The sequence below is a fragment of the Fusarium poae genome, chromosome 2 (assembly GCF_019609905.1).
Source record: "Fusarium poae strain DAOMC 252244 chromosome 2, whole genome shotgun sequence".
Taxonomy (NCBI): domain Eukaryota; kingdom Fungi; phylum Ascomycota; class Sordariomycetes; order Hypocreales; family Nectriaceae; genus Fusarium; species Fusarium poae.
Window position 1 is genome coordinate 767019 of NC_058400.1, and position 14866 is coordinate 781884.

The 14866-nt window shown below is 46.0% G+C and overlaps 4 protein-coding genes across 4 annotated transcripts; all 4 read left to right on the plus strand.

Moving 5' to 3' along the window:
* Nucleotides 1-4237: 4237 nt before the first annotated feature.
* Nucleotides 4238-5964, plus strand: FPOAC1_004178 (uncharacterized protein; the record flags this gene model as incomplete). The annotated part of the gene is made up of 2 exons (XM_044848732.1): nucleotides 4238-4726; nucleotides 4777-5964. The coding sequence occupies 2 exons, from the start codon at nucleotides 4238-4240 to the stop codon at nucleotides 5962-5964; spliced, it is 1677 nt and encodes a 558-aa protein (XP_044707442.1).
* A 1917-nt stretch (nucleotides 5965-7881) lies between these two features.
* On the plus strand, nucleotides 7882-8823 carry FPOAC1_004179 (uncharacterized protein; the record flags this gene model as incomplete). The annotated part of the gene is made up of 2 exons (XM_044848733.1): nucleotides 7882-8436; nucleotides 8557-8823. The coding sequence occupies 2 exons, from the start codon at nucleotides 7882-7884 to the stop codon at nucleotides 8821-8823; spliced, it is 822 nt and encodes a 273-aa protein (XP_044707443.1).
* Nucleotides 8824-9913: 1090 nt separating this feature from the next.
* On the plus strand, nucleotides 9914-10582 carry FPOAC1_004180 (uncharacterized protein; the record flags this gene model as incomplete). The annotated part of the gene is made up of 2 exons (XM_044848734.1): nucleotides 9914-10247; nucleotides 10305-10582. 2 exons carry the CDS (start codon nucleotides 9914-9916, stop codon nucleotides 10580-10582), a joined length of 612 nt encoding a protein of 203 aa, XP_044707444.1.
* A 349-nt stretch (nucleotides 10583-10931) lies between these two features.
* FPOAC1_004181 (uncharacterized protein) lies at nucleotides 10932-13230 on the plus strand (the record flags this gene model as incomplete). Its single annotated transcript, XM_044848735.1, has 8 exons — nucleotides 10932-11378; nucleotides 11428-11468; nucleotides 11516-11821; nucleotides 11876-12105; nucleotides 12156-12217; nucleotides 12267-12388; nucleotides 12433-12998; nucleotides 13205-13230. The coding sequence occupies 8 exons, from the start codon at nucleotides 10932-10934 to the stop codon at nucleotides 13228-13230; spliced, it is 1800 nt and encodes a 599-aa protein (XP_044707445.1).
* Between the last annotated feature and the right edge of the window lie 1636 nt (nucleotides 13231-14866).

Below are 14866 nucleotides of genomic sequence, written 5' to 3' on the forward strand. Positions count from 1 at the left end.
TAATTGAATGGTCATATTTAATCATGCCATTGTCAAGAGTCGGTTGCTGATGACCGACAGATAAACACACGCGAATACCACCAAACAGGTAAACGAAAATAAAACACACGATGAACTTGAGCTATGAAGTGATCGCCGTTATTAAAGTCAAACTTACAGTTTACCTTTTTTTTCTAACCAAACCAGAAAGAGAAGAAAAGCATCACGAGACACATGTCAAAAAGAGGATTAACCATATTCATCACCCAGACTGCAGTGATCGTTGCATGATGATCTTGGCGCCTTGGCAACAAAAGCCTCTGATGTTTACATTTCACGTCAATATCAAGATCAATTATGATTTGAGCATTTAGTTAGATACTGCGGCTGAAACTAATCAAGCCCAAAATGATCATGTGCATGTGTATATATTGATTGATCGTCTTGGTATTGATGCAACAGATCAAAAATTCAACGTTGCCATATCCAAGAATGGACGTTTCATTGGCGATTGTTACATGCGGGGAACCATCAGATTTCGGTGGTGGGATGGATGATCAGCAAAAGAGTAAGCTTGAGCTTGGGACTGAGACACAAATCATAGACGAAAGACTACATCTAGAATTATGGTCTGCAGAAAAAAGAGGCAAAAATGATAGTTAGACCGAGAACAGTAGACTCTCTCCTTCATCTGGTGACATGCTGGAATGCTACCACATTCAAGATCCGATCACCAAACGAACAAAACGGAAGGATAACTGCATTTGGAAATCACCATCCGTTTCAGCGCGTGTATTCTCGGAACACGGCTTGTCTTTTTTTCTTCTGTCATAAAAGCTGAAAAATCTCGGCCGAAGAGTTTTTTTCTTCTTCGTAGGATCATCACGAGTACATACAGTTAGTTACAGATACACCCCCCGGTTTAGGCGTATTTTTCTGACACGATGGCTTCAGAGTGAGTCCGGCCGAGACCCACTTGGTACTCAATCCGTTTTTCTGGTTCTGCAAAGCACCTTTTTGACATTTGGACCAATTAGATTTGAGGTTCAAAGGGTAAGGTAAGGGGGGAAAGCTGGGGGTGTGTGTGAGAGAGAGAGTCTGAATCTGGGTACAGTTCGGCTAAGCATACAGGACCACATTATGGTCTGCTTGGTCATGGCTTGACAACTTTGTTCATTACTCTATCTCAAATACAGTAGCGAATATCCGTTTGGGAAAATATGGATAGTCATCCTCGTGACCATGGCTAACTCCGGAGTCTTCCATACTAATACTACCTGATGGATCGATTCCGAGACCGTGGTTCAGGACGTGCACCCGTGGCGAGAAAAAAGGGGATGGAGAGTCAAAGGCGATATCCGATCGGTTGATCCAGACACTGCCAACAATAATCGTATTATTTTTAGAGAACGTCGTACACATGAGTCTAGAGTCACACGTACAAGATGATATGTGTGTTACCCAATCCTGTGGGTGCAACACAGCCTGCCCCCTTTCAAAAAAAAAAAAAAACACTTTACTCTATACTAATCTCCCGTGCTGAACACGAAGGATTCCTTTCACGTAATTAATTTGCAAGATCCGTCCGTTGGTATCCGTTTTTGACTGTTGGTTCTGCAACGACGTTGATACTTCCAGCGGTTAAGCTACGGAAACGGCGTTTTTTACCAAGAATTTCGAATTTCTGCAAGTATCCGAGTATCCGTCGATGCGACTAGACTAGACCAATTCCCGGTAATCGCGTGTAGTAAAAGGTATACTATTGAGGAACAGAACAAGTGGTGTCACTGGTGTGTAACAACCAGGCCTTGGCTTTTGGGCTGGGGACTCAATTACCAGGCCCTGACGTTTCGGCCCGGAAATTATGCATGACAAGAAATGCGATGCGATTCGCCGTGTTTGTGACGATGGTGGCTTACAGTCAGTCAGTCAGTCAATCAGTATTCGTTGGTAGACAAACTGAATTATCGCGATACCATCGTATAACTACAATTGGAAGGAGTTTATTCATCAGTGACATGTTTCTCATTTATTCTCGGCCAAATGAATCCAACTCGGCCTTTCTCTCGTCTTTTCCCCCGCGTTGTTGTTGGAAAATCCGGAGTATTCTGGGGAGATTGTGCAGAATAGAAACATTCCTCGGTGGTTGACTCGGAGAGACTTTGGTGTATTCTGGGGGAGGGGAAAGAGAGAGAGAGAGAGAGAGAGGTTCGTGGGACTTTGACAGGTGATGATGATGAACAACCGGGTTTCCCTAGTTTCCGAGAGGTCAATGAGGAAGAGACTATTACCCCAAAGACCAAAAGTCTCCAGAGTTGACGGTGTTGAACTCGGTCAATTACAACCCATGGCCCCATCCCCCCCCCATCCCCCAGGACGCTGACCAGGGGCGTAGCGCTACAGTTTGTAAAGTATCACCGAGAATGTGCCATTAGGAGGATCCAGCAAAGGGGTTGACTGCTAAGACACTCCACGTATTGTTCTGTCTCTTTTATTTCCCCGCGTCGGCCAAAAAAGTTGGAGTGAAGGAATTGCTCGTGACTGGCTGAATGCAGTATTTGTTTAAGACTTGTTGGTTAAAATGCGGGATGAATTAAATGTATGTATGCTTACTGCAAATGGGCATGGCATTTCTGATGCTACCACAGATCAGCACAACGCATACATTAGTAGCATTCAATCGGAGAACTTGAGGAGAGGCAGATTGATTCATTGACTAATTAGTTCAACTATTATTCATCATATCCATACCGTCAGCTTGGGTTCGTTCCCGTATCCGTCCGCGTCCACCGTCAGACTACTAATTCGAGTCTTTCTTTAACTCTAGAACTCTTGATGGAACAAGGTCCCGTGCTCAGTGTCCGAAAGGATAGAAAGGAAGGGAAATAAACGGCCGGCCTTACTTGCGGCGCTTCTCTGGGGACATTTTCCCATTCTGGGCTGTTCCCTTTCCCCACCACCCTCCCCCCCCCCCCCAGTTCAGACCGTTATGGGACCAACGCCTTTTGGTGTCGCTGTCCACTAATGAGAATCGTTGTACTGAGTGAGCTCCAGCTCTTTTATTTGCTTCGGCCTTACTTCGTAGTAAAGAAAAAGAGCTGGAGGGGGCCGATGGATCTAGACGCGATTTTCCCCAGATGTAAGAGATTCTAGCCTGGGCGCGTGCAAGTGCAGGTTTTTTCCTTTTTTTTAATTAGAAATTAGAAATCGGAATCTTTGCAGAGTAATTGAAGGAGCCTTGCGACAGTTGGTGATTCATTGTTTTGGGTATGGGAGACTGCATATTATTCCTGTAGTACAAATGCTGGTATTTCTGTTGTTGTGTTGATACACGGTATGCAGTGAACATTTGTAGCTATTACCACATCTATTCAGTTCAATCAATGGGAATTCTATTCAACGGTAATGACCGTCACTTGACTCCATCGCCATCGCATTTTGCCATGTTTTATTATCTTCACACCCTGTAACTTTTGGTCTCTACGGCCTCCTCCGCACTTTAACAGAGGGCGTGTCGTGTCTAAAAAGGTCCCATGGCCTCCCCAAAGCATCCCTGCTACCCCATTTACCGTGCCCCATGGGCCCCCGGGGACTTATTGCTAGGGGGGCTAAAATAACGGGTCCAAGCACTAACAGCTTTTCTGCATGCTCCGAGGCAGAGGGAGAGACACTGGACAACACGATGTCTCTGTAGAAGCTGTCTGCATCTGGAATTGCTCGTGAACGGACAGAGAGAGGGTGTACCAGAGTAGGTAATTTGTAAACCTTGAGCGTCGAATCAAAAAGCTTGTAGTGTACCACTTGGAGTTGCTCTTGGCTTAGTCAAGTTTAGCTTTAGTGGTTTTAATTCTTTTGACACCGTCAACCAGTTGCTAAAAGAGATGGATGCTTTTGGTTGCTGCAGCTTCTGAACCTTGCCCCATGTTATGCCATGCCATGCTTGGCCCATGCTCCCCCATGCCTACTAACTCATACCATCGGTAATCAGACTAGACTTTTTTACACACGATCAGACTCTGGGTTTCTTCTTTTTCCTTTTCTCGTCAGAGATTAAATAGACCTCGTCTGCCCCCCTCACTCGTACAACTGTTTCATTCCCATCCCATCACAACAATTTCTTCTCTCTCCTCTTCCCCCCTCCTTCCTTCCTCTCTTGTGATTCACCCTCACAACAACAACTATTTATTCTCCCCCCTTCTGCCTGGCCAGAACCAAAACAAACCAGACTCACAACAACAACAGCAACCACTCTCCCAAAATGGGCGTTGCAGACTCCCACGCCGACGAGCGACACGGCTCTGTCGCTCTTCAAACTGCCGAGAATGTCGAGCAGATCGAGGCTCCCATCACCTGGAAGGCTTACCTCCTGTGCGCCTTTGCCTCTTTCGGTGGTATCTTCTTCGGTTATGATTCCGGTTACATCAATGGTGTCAACGGCTCCAAGTACTTTATTGAGCAGGTTGAGGGACGTGGTGCTACTGCGCTCTCCGAGAGCCACCAGTCTCTCATTGTCTCTATTCTCTCTTGCGGTACCTTCTTTGGTGCTCTGATCGCTGGTGATCTTGCCGACCGCATTGGTCGCAAGTGGACTGTCATTATGGGCTGCATTATCTACTCTATCGGTGTCGTTATCCAGATGATTACTGGTCACGGTGATCCTCTTGCCTGCATCGTCGTCGGTCGTCTCGTTGCTGGTCTCGGTGTCGGTTTCGAGTCCGCCATCGTCATTCTCTACATGTCTGAGATTGTAAGTCACAACCTCAATTACTCATGTCTCAATTCTAACATCTTCTCCAGTGCCCCAAGAGTGTTCGTGGTGCTCTCGTCGCCGGTTACCAATTCTGTATCACCATCGGTCTTCTCCTCGCCGCCTGCATCGTCTACGGAACCGAGAACATGGACTCCATGGCTTCTTACCAAATCCCCATCGGCATCCAGTTCCCTTGGGCTGTCATCCTCGCTGTCGGTCTCTTCTTCCTTCCCGACTCTCCCCGATACTTTGTCAAGCGCGGTCAAATCGAAAAGGCTGTCGACGCTCTTGCCCGTGTCCGTGGTCAGCCCAAGGACTCCAAGTACGTCCAGACTGAGATTGCCGAGATTGTCGCCAACGAGGAGTACGAGCGCCAAATCATTCCCTCCACCACTTGGTTCGGCTCTTGGGCCAACTGCTTCAAGGGCAGCCTCTGGGATGGCAAGTCTAACCTCCGTCGAACTATCCTCGGTACTTCTATGCAGATGATGCAGCAGTGGACTGGTGTCAACTTCATCTTCTACTACTCTACCCCCTTCCTCAAGTCCACCGGTGCTATTGACAACGTCTTCCTCATCTCTCTCGTCTTCACCCTCGTCAACGTTTGCTCCACCCCACTGTCTTTCTGGACTGTTGAGCGATTCGGTCGTCGATCTATCCTCCTCATCGGCGCTCTTGGTATGCTTATCTGCCAGTTCCTCGTCGCCATCATTGGTGTCACCGTTGGTTTCAACCACACCCACGCTTCTCCCACCGATGCCGATCCCGACCGCGTGATCGCCAACAACATTAGCGCTGTCAACGCCCAGATTGCTTTCATCGCCATCTTCATCTTCTGGTTCGCTTCCACCTGGGGCCCTGGTGCCTGGATCGTCATCGGCGAGATCTTCCCTATCCCTATCCGATCTCGTGGTGTCGGTCTCTCCACCGCTTCCAACTGGCTCTGGAACACCATCATTGCCGTCATCACCCCCTACATGGTCGGTGAGAACCGAGGCAACCTCAAGTCCTCAGTCTTCTTCATCTGGGGTGGTCTCTGCACCTGCGCCTTCGTCTACACTTACTTCCTCGTTCCCGAGACCAAGGGTCTGTCTCTGGAGCAGGTTGATAAGATGATGGAGGAGACCACTCCCCGAACCTCTGCCAAGTGGCGACCTCACCAGACCTTTGCCCAGACCATGGGTGCTGGCGACGTTAAGATCGTCCCCAAGACCGAGCACGACGACCACGTCTAGGCTTGTCTGCGCACAGTCTTGTTATTTGTTTACTGTGGAGGAAAGCTTTCTTTTTTAATTATACCTGGATGTTTAAGAGGTCATGGTGTTATGATCTAAGATGACGAGAACGCGGTAGTACATGAGAATAATGTGTATATATCTCAATCAGAACGAAACGAATAAGTTAAACTAAACCTGCTGTCTTTTCCACCGTGACTATTAATCATCGATTGCCTTTTGTATGTTGAGTTGGACTTGGATATTGTCCATGCCCGATGTCGGAACTCAATGCTCAAGATGTAATGCCGCTATCGGGTTTGACGCGCTCAACGCGCTCAATCATTCACGCTAATTACTGCCCTCTGATTTAAGATGCATTTCAAATTCTCTGCCTACAGAACTGAATTTTAGCTCTAGAAAACAAACTACCGAGAGAGGAGTATGCAAAAGAAACCTTGTGATAAAACACAAAACATATGTATATACTTGAAGGTTATTATCTAAGGATTGTGTCTATTTTCTAGGATTTCAGAGAGAGAATTTTAAATAGATAATAATAAATATAAGCTTACAGACTGAAGTGTAAATAAGATTTACCCAGTGGATTGGGTCGAGAAAAGGTTAGGAAGGTTTGAGTCCGGATGCGTCGGATAGATCTGACCGCTTCAAGTGTCATGCTTGATTAGAGATCTTATAGTGTAGTGTCACTAGAACCTTGAGTGATAGGTTGGCGCTGGAATTATATTGTATCTTGCATTAACCATGTCTAGTCTTGGACTTGGCCGCTTTTCTTTCATGATAGAGTTGGGCTGTTATGGAATAAGACTTAATTGCAAATCTAAAGTAAATAGAGCCTCGGAATAACAGGGTACTGAGAAATCATCTTGTTTAAACAATCCGTTCCTATCATCTTGGTTATACTTTAACTATCTAATTTCATTGCCCAAGGTTGCAGCTCAGAGGCTGGGACTGTTTTGAGCTGAAGTATTTACACGAGTATATCATGGTGTTGTGGAATGTAAGTATATTTCAAAAAGCATCTGGCATTATTAACGATGTCTTTGCAGAAAGCTTCCAAGGTTAAGATCAAGTTTCTTCAGTAGGAGAGAATATAACGCCAAGTTACAACAGAGAGGATTGAGCAGGGATACGACCCGAGAGCTATAGTAAGACGTGCCTAGGAAAGAGAGAAAGAGAGCGAGAGACACGATATGTTTATATATAATTAGTATGGGCGCGGAGAACGTCACGTCTGCTACCGACTGTAAAGCACGGAATGCCTTGCATTTCGAGCTACCTGCAATAGACTTAGCCCGAGATCTAGGGCTAGATAGATACCGAGATCCGATCATGATGCTTAATATAGAAATGGTCAGATGGACTACTGCAAGCCACCAACATAGCCCCTGTAGCCTTCTCTCAGCTTTGCTTTCAGCTTCCCAGTCTCAGCCTCAACAGCAGCGGATCTAGATTGAGAGGCTGATATCAGTATAGTGTGTGTTCTTTTCTAAACTCTCGGCGCAATCTTATGCGCCTTCAATCCAATGGGGATTGACAATGACATGACCTGCTGCGGTGGGGGAGTTGCAGTCGATCAAAGAATACTGTTGAGTGAATTATTCCATGATAAATCAGGCTAATTGCTCGATTGTATTTTGCATCCGTTATGTTGTATGAGAACAACTGACAAGAGTTGAAATGTTGACGTTGGGAATCAAGTCCGGATTGTCCAATCAGAGATTCATGGACTTATCGGAGTCTCGATAAGGAGCTGAAGGAGTTTTCGGAGTGGAGATGTCATCACGTCATGTCAAGACGGATTACTAAGGATACAACTCCACGGAACATCAGAGATAATAGATAAAATCGCCAAGTACTGTCCTCTCAACTTCAATCATCACAACCAACAACGAACATCTCGTACTGAAATCTACCATGACGCAAATCGGCATCTTCCCTGCTTCAGGTGCCCTTGGCACAAGTACATACACTCATCTTTTATCTCAAGTTCCCAACGAAAAAGTCACCCTCATCAACCGCTATCCCGAAAAGGTACCCAAAAAGTACACTGAGAAGGGAACGATTGTTCGTCAAGCTTCATACGAGTCTAGCGCCGAAGATCTACAGGCCGCCTTTTCCGGTGTAGATGTACTCTTCCTCATCTCGTATCCCAGCCATGTCCACGAGTACAGAACAAAAGTACACACCAAAGCCATCGACGCGGCGGTCAAAGCTGGAGTCAAGCATATTTTCTATTCGTCTTTGGGATTTGCGTCTATTGGGGAGGTTACTACCAAGGCGGAAGTCATGGGTGCGCACCTTGACAGTGAGAAGCACTTGAAGGAACTTGCGCAGAAGGATGATGGGTTCACGTTTACGAGTGTTCGTGAGGGCCTTTACAGCGAGTCCTTCCCTATCTATACTTCTTTTCTTGACTTGAAGAATCCGCCTTCTAAGGTTCTTATTCCGCATAATGGAAGTGGACCTGGTGTAAGTTGGGTAAAGAGAGATGAATTGGGAGAAGGTACTGCGCGATTGATTGCTTCATACGTGGAATCGCCGTCATCATTCGGGTATATCAACAAAATTGTTACTCTGACAGGAACAAAGTCGTTTACTTTGGCCGAGACGGTTGCGGTTCTTTCGCGTGCAACGGGCAAGGACTTTGAGATTCAGGAGATCAGTGTTGAAGAGTATATCAATCTTCCTCAGATCAAGGAGTATTTTGGAACAGAGGAAAAGGCGACGACGTGGGCTACAGCTTGGGAAGCGATTCGGGCTGGAGAAACGGCTGGAGTGACGGAGACGTTGAAGGAGCTTTTGGGAAGAGAACCTGAGGCTTTTGAAAAGACTATCGAGGAGTTTGTCAAGAACTAGCGGTCAGAAGAATAGTTGCTTGAGACAAGTCAAAGACATAGGCCTCAGGGTATTAGAAAAATTGGCCGCTGGAAGCATAAGAGACGAAATTAGTGGGCCACTTTATGCTCCTTAGACTATAGCTCTTGGACTATTTATTTTTGTAACCTAAGACTTGGGAGATTATTTTTTCTGCTACCCACTAGATAGGTTAGGGAAACACGAAGGGTTGGAAATGCATAACCCAATTCTATTTTTAGTCTTGGGCTGTCAAAATCGGTAGTTTGTGGAATGACGTGGCTGGTCTAGACTCGCGCCTCGTATATTCAGTCTGAGTTTGAATACCTGAATAAACAAAATGGACCTTTATGCCGAGTTGAATGAGACATAATGATTCTACTATGTGATAATTGTCATTAACCAAGAGTATCGACACAATAACGAGAGGATCATCAGGTTCGATCGGAACTCTCCTGAGCTATTGTGGAGATTGAACCAGGGCCTACGTCAAGTGGATACTACAACTGGGACGATAGACAAGGTCAATTGAGATGAATTTATCCTGTTCGCGGATTCTGTTTCTATGCAGGGATAGAAATCGGATGTCGGCAGTCGATCTGTCCGTATTAAATGAGCCACGGGCATGAAATATCTAAGTCTCGTATTTTGATTTCTTTCAGCTTTCAGCTACAAGCCAAAGACGGGAGGAAAAGAAAGAGGCTGTGCAGGTTAGGTCTCGGTAGTGGCGAAAGAACGGGTGCCCCGGCAGACCGGGAGCGGGACAAGCAAGATCTAAGAATATTCCATGGACCGTTCTGGGTCTTGGGAGTCTCGACCCGTTCAATTGGAGGCTGTGAAAAAAGAGAGACAGACCGTTTTTAGTGCGGGAACCTTGTAGTTTCATGCAAATGATGTCAAGAATGGAACTCATTTCCCGATTGATCAACATGACGATCTATCTGAAGCTCGTATTCAGAAATATATAATATCTGGAATATACCTCTTTAATTCTATCTCATCTCATCATCAGCATTCAATTCAATCTCTTACAACACTCATCCAACTAAACAACCAATCACTTAATTACTTGCACACTCAATCAACCACCAATATGCAGTTCAAGACTCTCCTCATTGCCTCTCTTACCGGTCTCGCTGCCGCTGTCCCAACCAGCACCAGCGATGCCAAGAAGACCGAGAGCTCTCCCGTCCCCAAGACCTTTGGTCTGATGGCTCTCCGCTCCGGCAGCCCCATTCACTTTGCCAGCTTTAGCGCTACTGAGAGCGGCTTTGAACTCTTGCTCCCCAAGGGCAAGCAGGGCGCCAAGTGTGCCAATGGCAAGAAGGAGGACACAGCTACTTTCCGCCTGAGCAAGAATGATGAGCTAGTCTTGTACAACACTGGCAAGAAGCAGCAAATTGCCTACACTGACCGATCAGGAATGGGTAAGTTCAATCACTTTTAACTTTAGCTATTAGGGAACCCCTGCTAACAGGTACCAGGCCAAGGTGTTCTTCAGTACACTGATTCCGGCTCTTACGGTCGCAACTCAGAGACAAAGGGCTGGAAGGTTGACAAGTCTGGAGACCTCTTCTTTGGTAGCAACAATGCTGCTTTCATGGCCTGCCCCGGTCAGAAGGAGAGCGACCCTTGGAGTGTTTGGGTTGCTACTGGTACCTCGCACCCTGGTTACAACGAGAAGGAGTGCCTTGGTTTCAACGCCCGCGTCGTTGAGATTAAGAAGCCCGTTAGCTGCGTCTACTCTCAGTACAGCAACTAGTAAGATAGAGTTTGCACTGTACATATGACTTTGTTTCAAATTAGATTATAATATTCATGTAAATAGAATTGATTTTTTTTTGTTATTCTTTATTCTTTCTTATTGTGACAATCCCATCCCATGCCAGACCCTCAGATACTAGGCTTAATCCGTAACTTGACAGTCATCATTGATTGGTTAATGAGAGCAGCACGTGACTGATCCTGACTAACCATTTCATTTCTTATCTGATCATCTGATAAAAATCTCTCACAAGACCCAAGCTTGACCCAACCCCTGGGCCCCGGCTTTCCGCCTGCGACCTGACGAGTTCACTCTTCACCTTTACTCTCCGGCCACCAGCGCCATCATGAAGTTTGCATCTCTGAGCTCTTTGCTCACGATACTCTCATTATGCGCTCCATCCGCCCAAGCCGAAGACAGATCCCCCGAGGGAGTATGTTACGACTCATGCGCATCGTCTCTAAAGGCGGTGCAGTTCGATGATATGCTGCGCAACCAAACGAATTTCATGACAAAAACATGTTATAGCCCGAAAGCTATTCTTTCGCTGTATTTATGTCTTGATGTTTATTGTATGGTTGAGGCTAGAGAGGCGGGCTTGGGTCCGCTGAATGAGACGTGTGTTAAGCAAGCGCATATTGTTCTACCGCCTTTTAGTATCATATCGAATTATACTGCCGAGGACAAAGAGAGGGTACATCGACTGGAACGAAATGAGGTGGAAAGTTCCATTACTTTTGGAGAGGTTGTCATTCCTTCCAAGACTTGGTTTGGGATCTGGTGGGACACAATGGTGAGAAGGACTGACGATGAATATGATGGATAAGACTGACTGTGTCTAGGACTCTGTTGCATATACATATACACACCATGATCTATACGGGTAAGTGAAACTCTCAATTGGATGAGAAGACTGCTAATGTTTGTCAGTCGTGCTATGATCATATTTTGGATTGTAGTCATTGCCATTGGGGTTCTGAACCATCTCATGCAACAAATCGCCAACTCACAAATAGTTCGTGACCATTCAAACAAATCAGGAGGACGACTATGGAGTCTATATACTTCCGCAGTGAACCGAATTGCCGTCCCGGCCACGTTTGGAGACCGATGTTCTCAGAAAGTTGGATGGGGAACAGTTCCTCCAAGGATACAGTCCCTAACGCTATTTGCGTTTCTTATCCTTAACATTGTCTTGAGTATTCATGGATACAGGATTGTACCGATCAACATGTAGTAAGTGCCATGTCCTATATACCCCCAAGAAATGACAATACTGATACTTTGCAGCTTCCCTTCCACAGCGAAACAAATCTTCCGCTATTTCTCCGATAGAACAGGCATCATTTCCTTTGCTAATTTTCCACTCATCTGGCTTTTTGGCATGAGGAATAATCTTCTCATGTGGTTAACGGGTTGGGACTTTGGAACATATAACAACTTTCATCGATGGGTTGCTCGTATCGCTACGGCCCAAGCGATTCTTCACTCCATCGGCTATTCCATCTTGGTTTACCTTGGTATGTCCCTGTACTGTGAGATGGTATGATTGAATACTGACAGATAATAGAGGGTGGCTGGGAGCATTATATATTCTGGTGGTCCTACATGTTTTGGTGGGTTGGTGAACTTGTGAGTTTCCATCAAATCCCGATGTTTCTCTTACTAATGAACATCTCAGGCAACCATTGTCATGTCGCTACTCATCGGGGCATCTTTTTACTGGATACGCCGCCAACAGTACGAACTGTTCCTCGTCGTCCATATCATCATGTCAATCTTCCTTCTTGTCACAATGCTCGCGTAAGTCCACCCCCCCTTCTCAATAGCACACATTAACAGAGCAGCCACGTCTCGATCTTTCAAGGCGAATACGACGTCTTTTTCTGGGTACCCTGCTTCATCTGGGTGGCCGACCGTGTCATACGTGCTCTCCGCATCGCAGCTTTCAACCCCAAGCTATGGGACACCTGGGCCACATCCATTTACCACCCTACTTCTAATATTGTTCGACTAGTCATTCCCTGGTCGAATAGTCTCTACAAACCAGCCCCAGGAACATTTTATTATATCCATGTTTTGAATGGTCCGCGCTGCTGGGAGAGTCATCCTTTTACCGTTGCAGCTGTGACGGATGAAGGACAGAGAGGCGCAAAGGTTCTTGGGGAGCAGGTTCCTCTTCTTGAGGGTGCTTCTGAACAAACGTCAGATGAAAATATTTCACAAGAGATGTTTTCTGATTCAAGGACCATGACTTTCTTGATTCGACCTTATGATGGGTTTACATCAAGACTTAGAGATACAGCTTCGGCAGAGTGGCCAAAGAATGCCCTCCAGCGGGTTCTCGTTGACGGACCGTACGGGCATACTCAACCTCTTCATCTATTCGACAATGTCATCTTTGTAGTTGGAGGTAGTGGCATCGTTGTTCCACTATCATACCTCCAACTATTAACAAGTAGTCCCTCGTCACCACGAACAGTCAAAATCCATTGGGCAGTCCGCGAACCCGCGTTTGCGTTGGATGTGTTGAAAACAGATATAGCATACGCCCTGGGTAGTGCAAACCTGAGTATAGAGATTCATCTCACGACGCATACTCCTCAAGATGAACTACAGGAGTGGCCGTCACAGGTTACGCTTAGGAGAGGAAGGATAGATGCTGCTGCGGTGGTGACGAGGGCGAGTGATGTGGTGGATGGGGAGAGTCTTGCGGTTGTTGCTTGTGGACCTGCGAGGATGGCTGATGATGCTAGGAGGACGGTGTATGACTTGTTAAAAAGGGGAGTTAAGGGGGTGGAGTATTTTGAGGAGAGTTTTCAGTGGTGATATAGAAGTGAGTATGATAGATCTAGATTTCAGTTTGCACGTACATGATACAAGGTTCTGCTGGTTGTAAGTATGATGGTTTGATGGTTTTGCATTCATAGTACGATGAATTCCGGGCGTTCAGCTTTGCTACGAAAGGTAGGTCAAGCATGATAGTATAAAAATTGGGCCTATAATTCTATTATATCTTCTGATGTGTTCTGAAGGCATATTTTCCATCTGTCTAATCTTACTTTCTGCTGTTCAGTATAAGCCTCATCTGCTCCTCTTTAGATATCACTTTTGTCAGCGGCTCATTTCGCAGAAAGGCTTCCATCAGACATGCCATGTCGTGCCTTTTCTGCTCTCTAGCGAGCCGAAGAGGCATGTGCTTGCTTTGAGGTAGTTTTCCATCCATACTCGCCTTCATTATATTGAGGCATTGACGTAATACCTCGCATGATGCAAAGCTGGAATATTTAACTCTTGGCGTTGTGGACACTAATGGCCCCAGCCAAACTGGATCAATCGCGATTTTGTAATGGTTCACTATTCTTTTCACAAACCAAACCTTGCCTTGGTTTATCGCAGTTCTGAGAAGTTCAACCCGCTCCTTCTCTGTGGGTTCTACCATTGTATCATCGGCAAGAAGAATGTCAAACATCGTTTCTTTTCCGGTTGCGATGCTGTATGTAAGCAGTTGCGTCTTGTTTGAGTGACCACTGCTGGTAAGGAGAGCCGCGATGCATCCGTAAGCTTCGACCGTGATTGCTCTTATTTTGCGTCTGATACTGTCTTGGCGTTTTTTGATGCCCTTAGGCCGATGGGTCTTAGGATAGGCTTTTTCGCTGCTAGCCTCTCTTTTAACGGTAGCCGGCATTGTGCTGTAAGGGACCTGCGAAAGCGGTTGCAAAGGGTCGGGATTGACTGACTGTTGGCCTGGCGTTATGGATCGTTCGGGGTGACAAGTGAATGTCTTTGTTGATGCTGTGAACTTGGTAGTCAGTCGAGATTGAAAGAGGAAGAAGTTACTGCTGTATATGCTGGCTCGACAGAAGCTTCTTTTATAAGTCGCCAACATTGTAGATAGAGTTCAAGCAGCTGTCGAATGAGTCACGCCCGTGTTGGAAAACCTAGTCTAAAGATAACCTTTAAATTGAAGTTTAAAATTTGGTCTGTGCAGACGGATTAACCTTTGTTGAGAACCTTGAGAAAGCTGAAGAAGACCTAGGTAAAAGATTAAGAAATTAAGAAAACTCAATGTCTATGAAACCTTTGCGGGCACCGGCGCGGAGAAGCCGTTCGACTGTACCGCGTGCCCTTGCTGTGCTTGCCGTGTATAACGCCGTGTCACCGAATTTATTCGCGGCATCTACATCAACTTCGCCTTTATCCAGTATTCGACCAATTATCCCTTCGTCTTCAATACAGTAATGGAGAAGTGTGGATCCGTCGGTATCAACAATAAAAAGT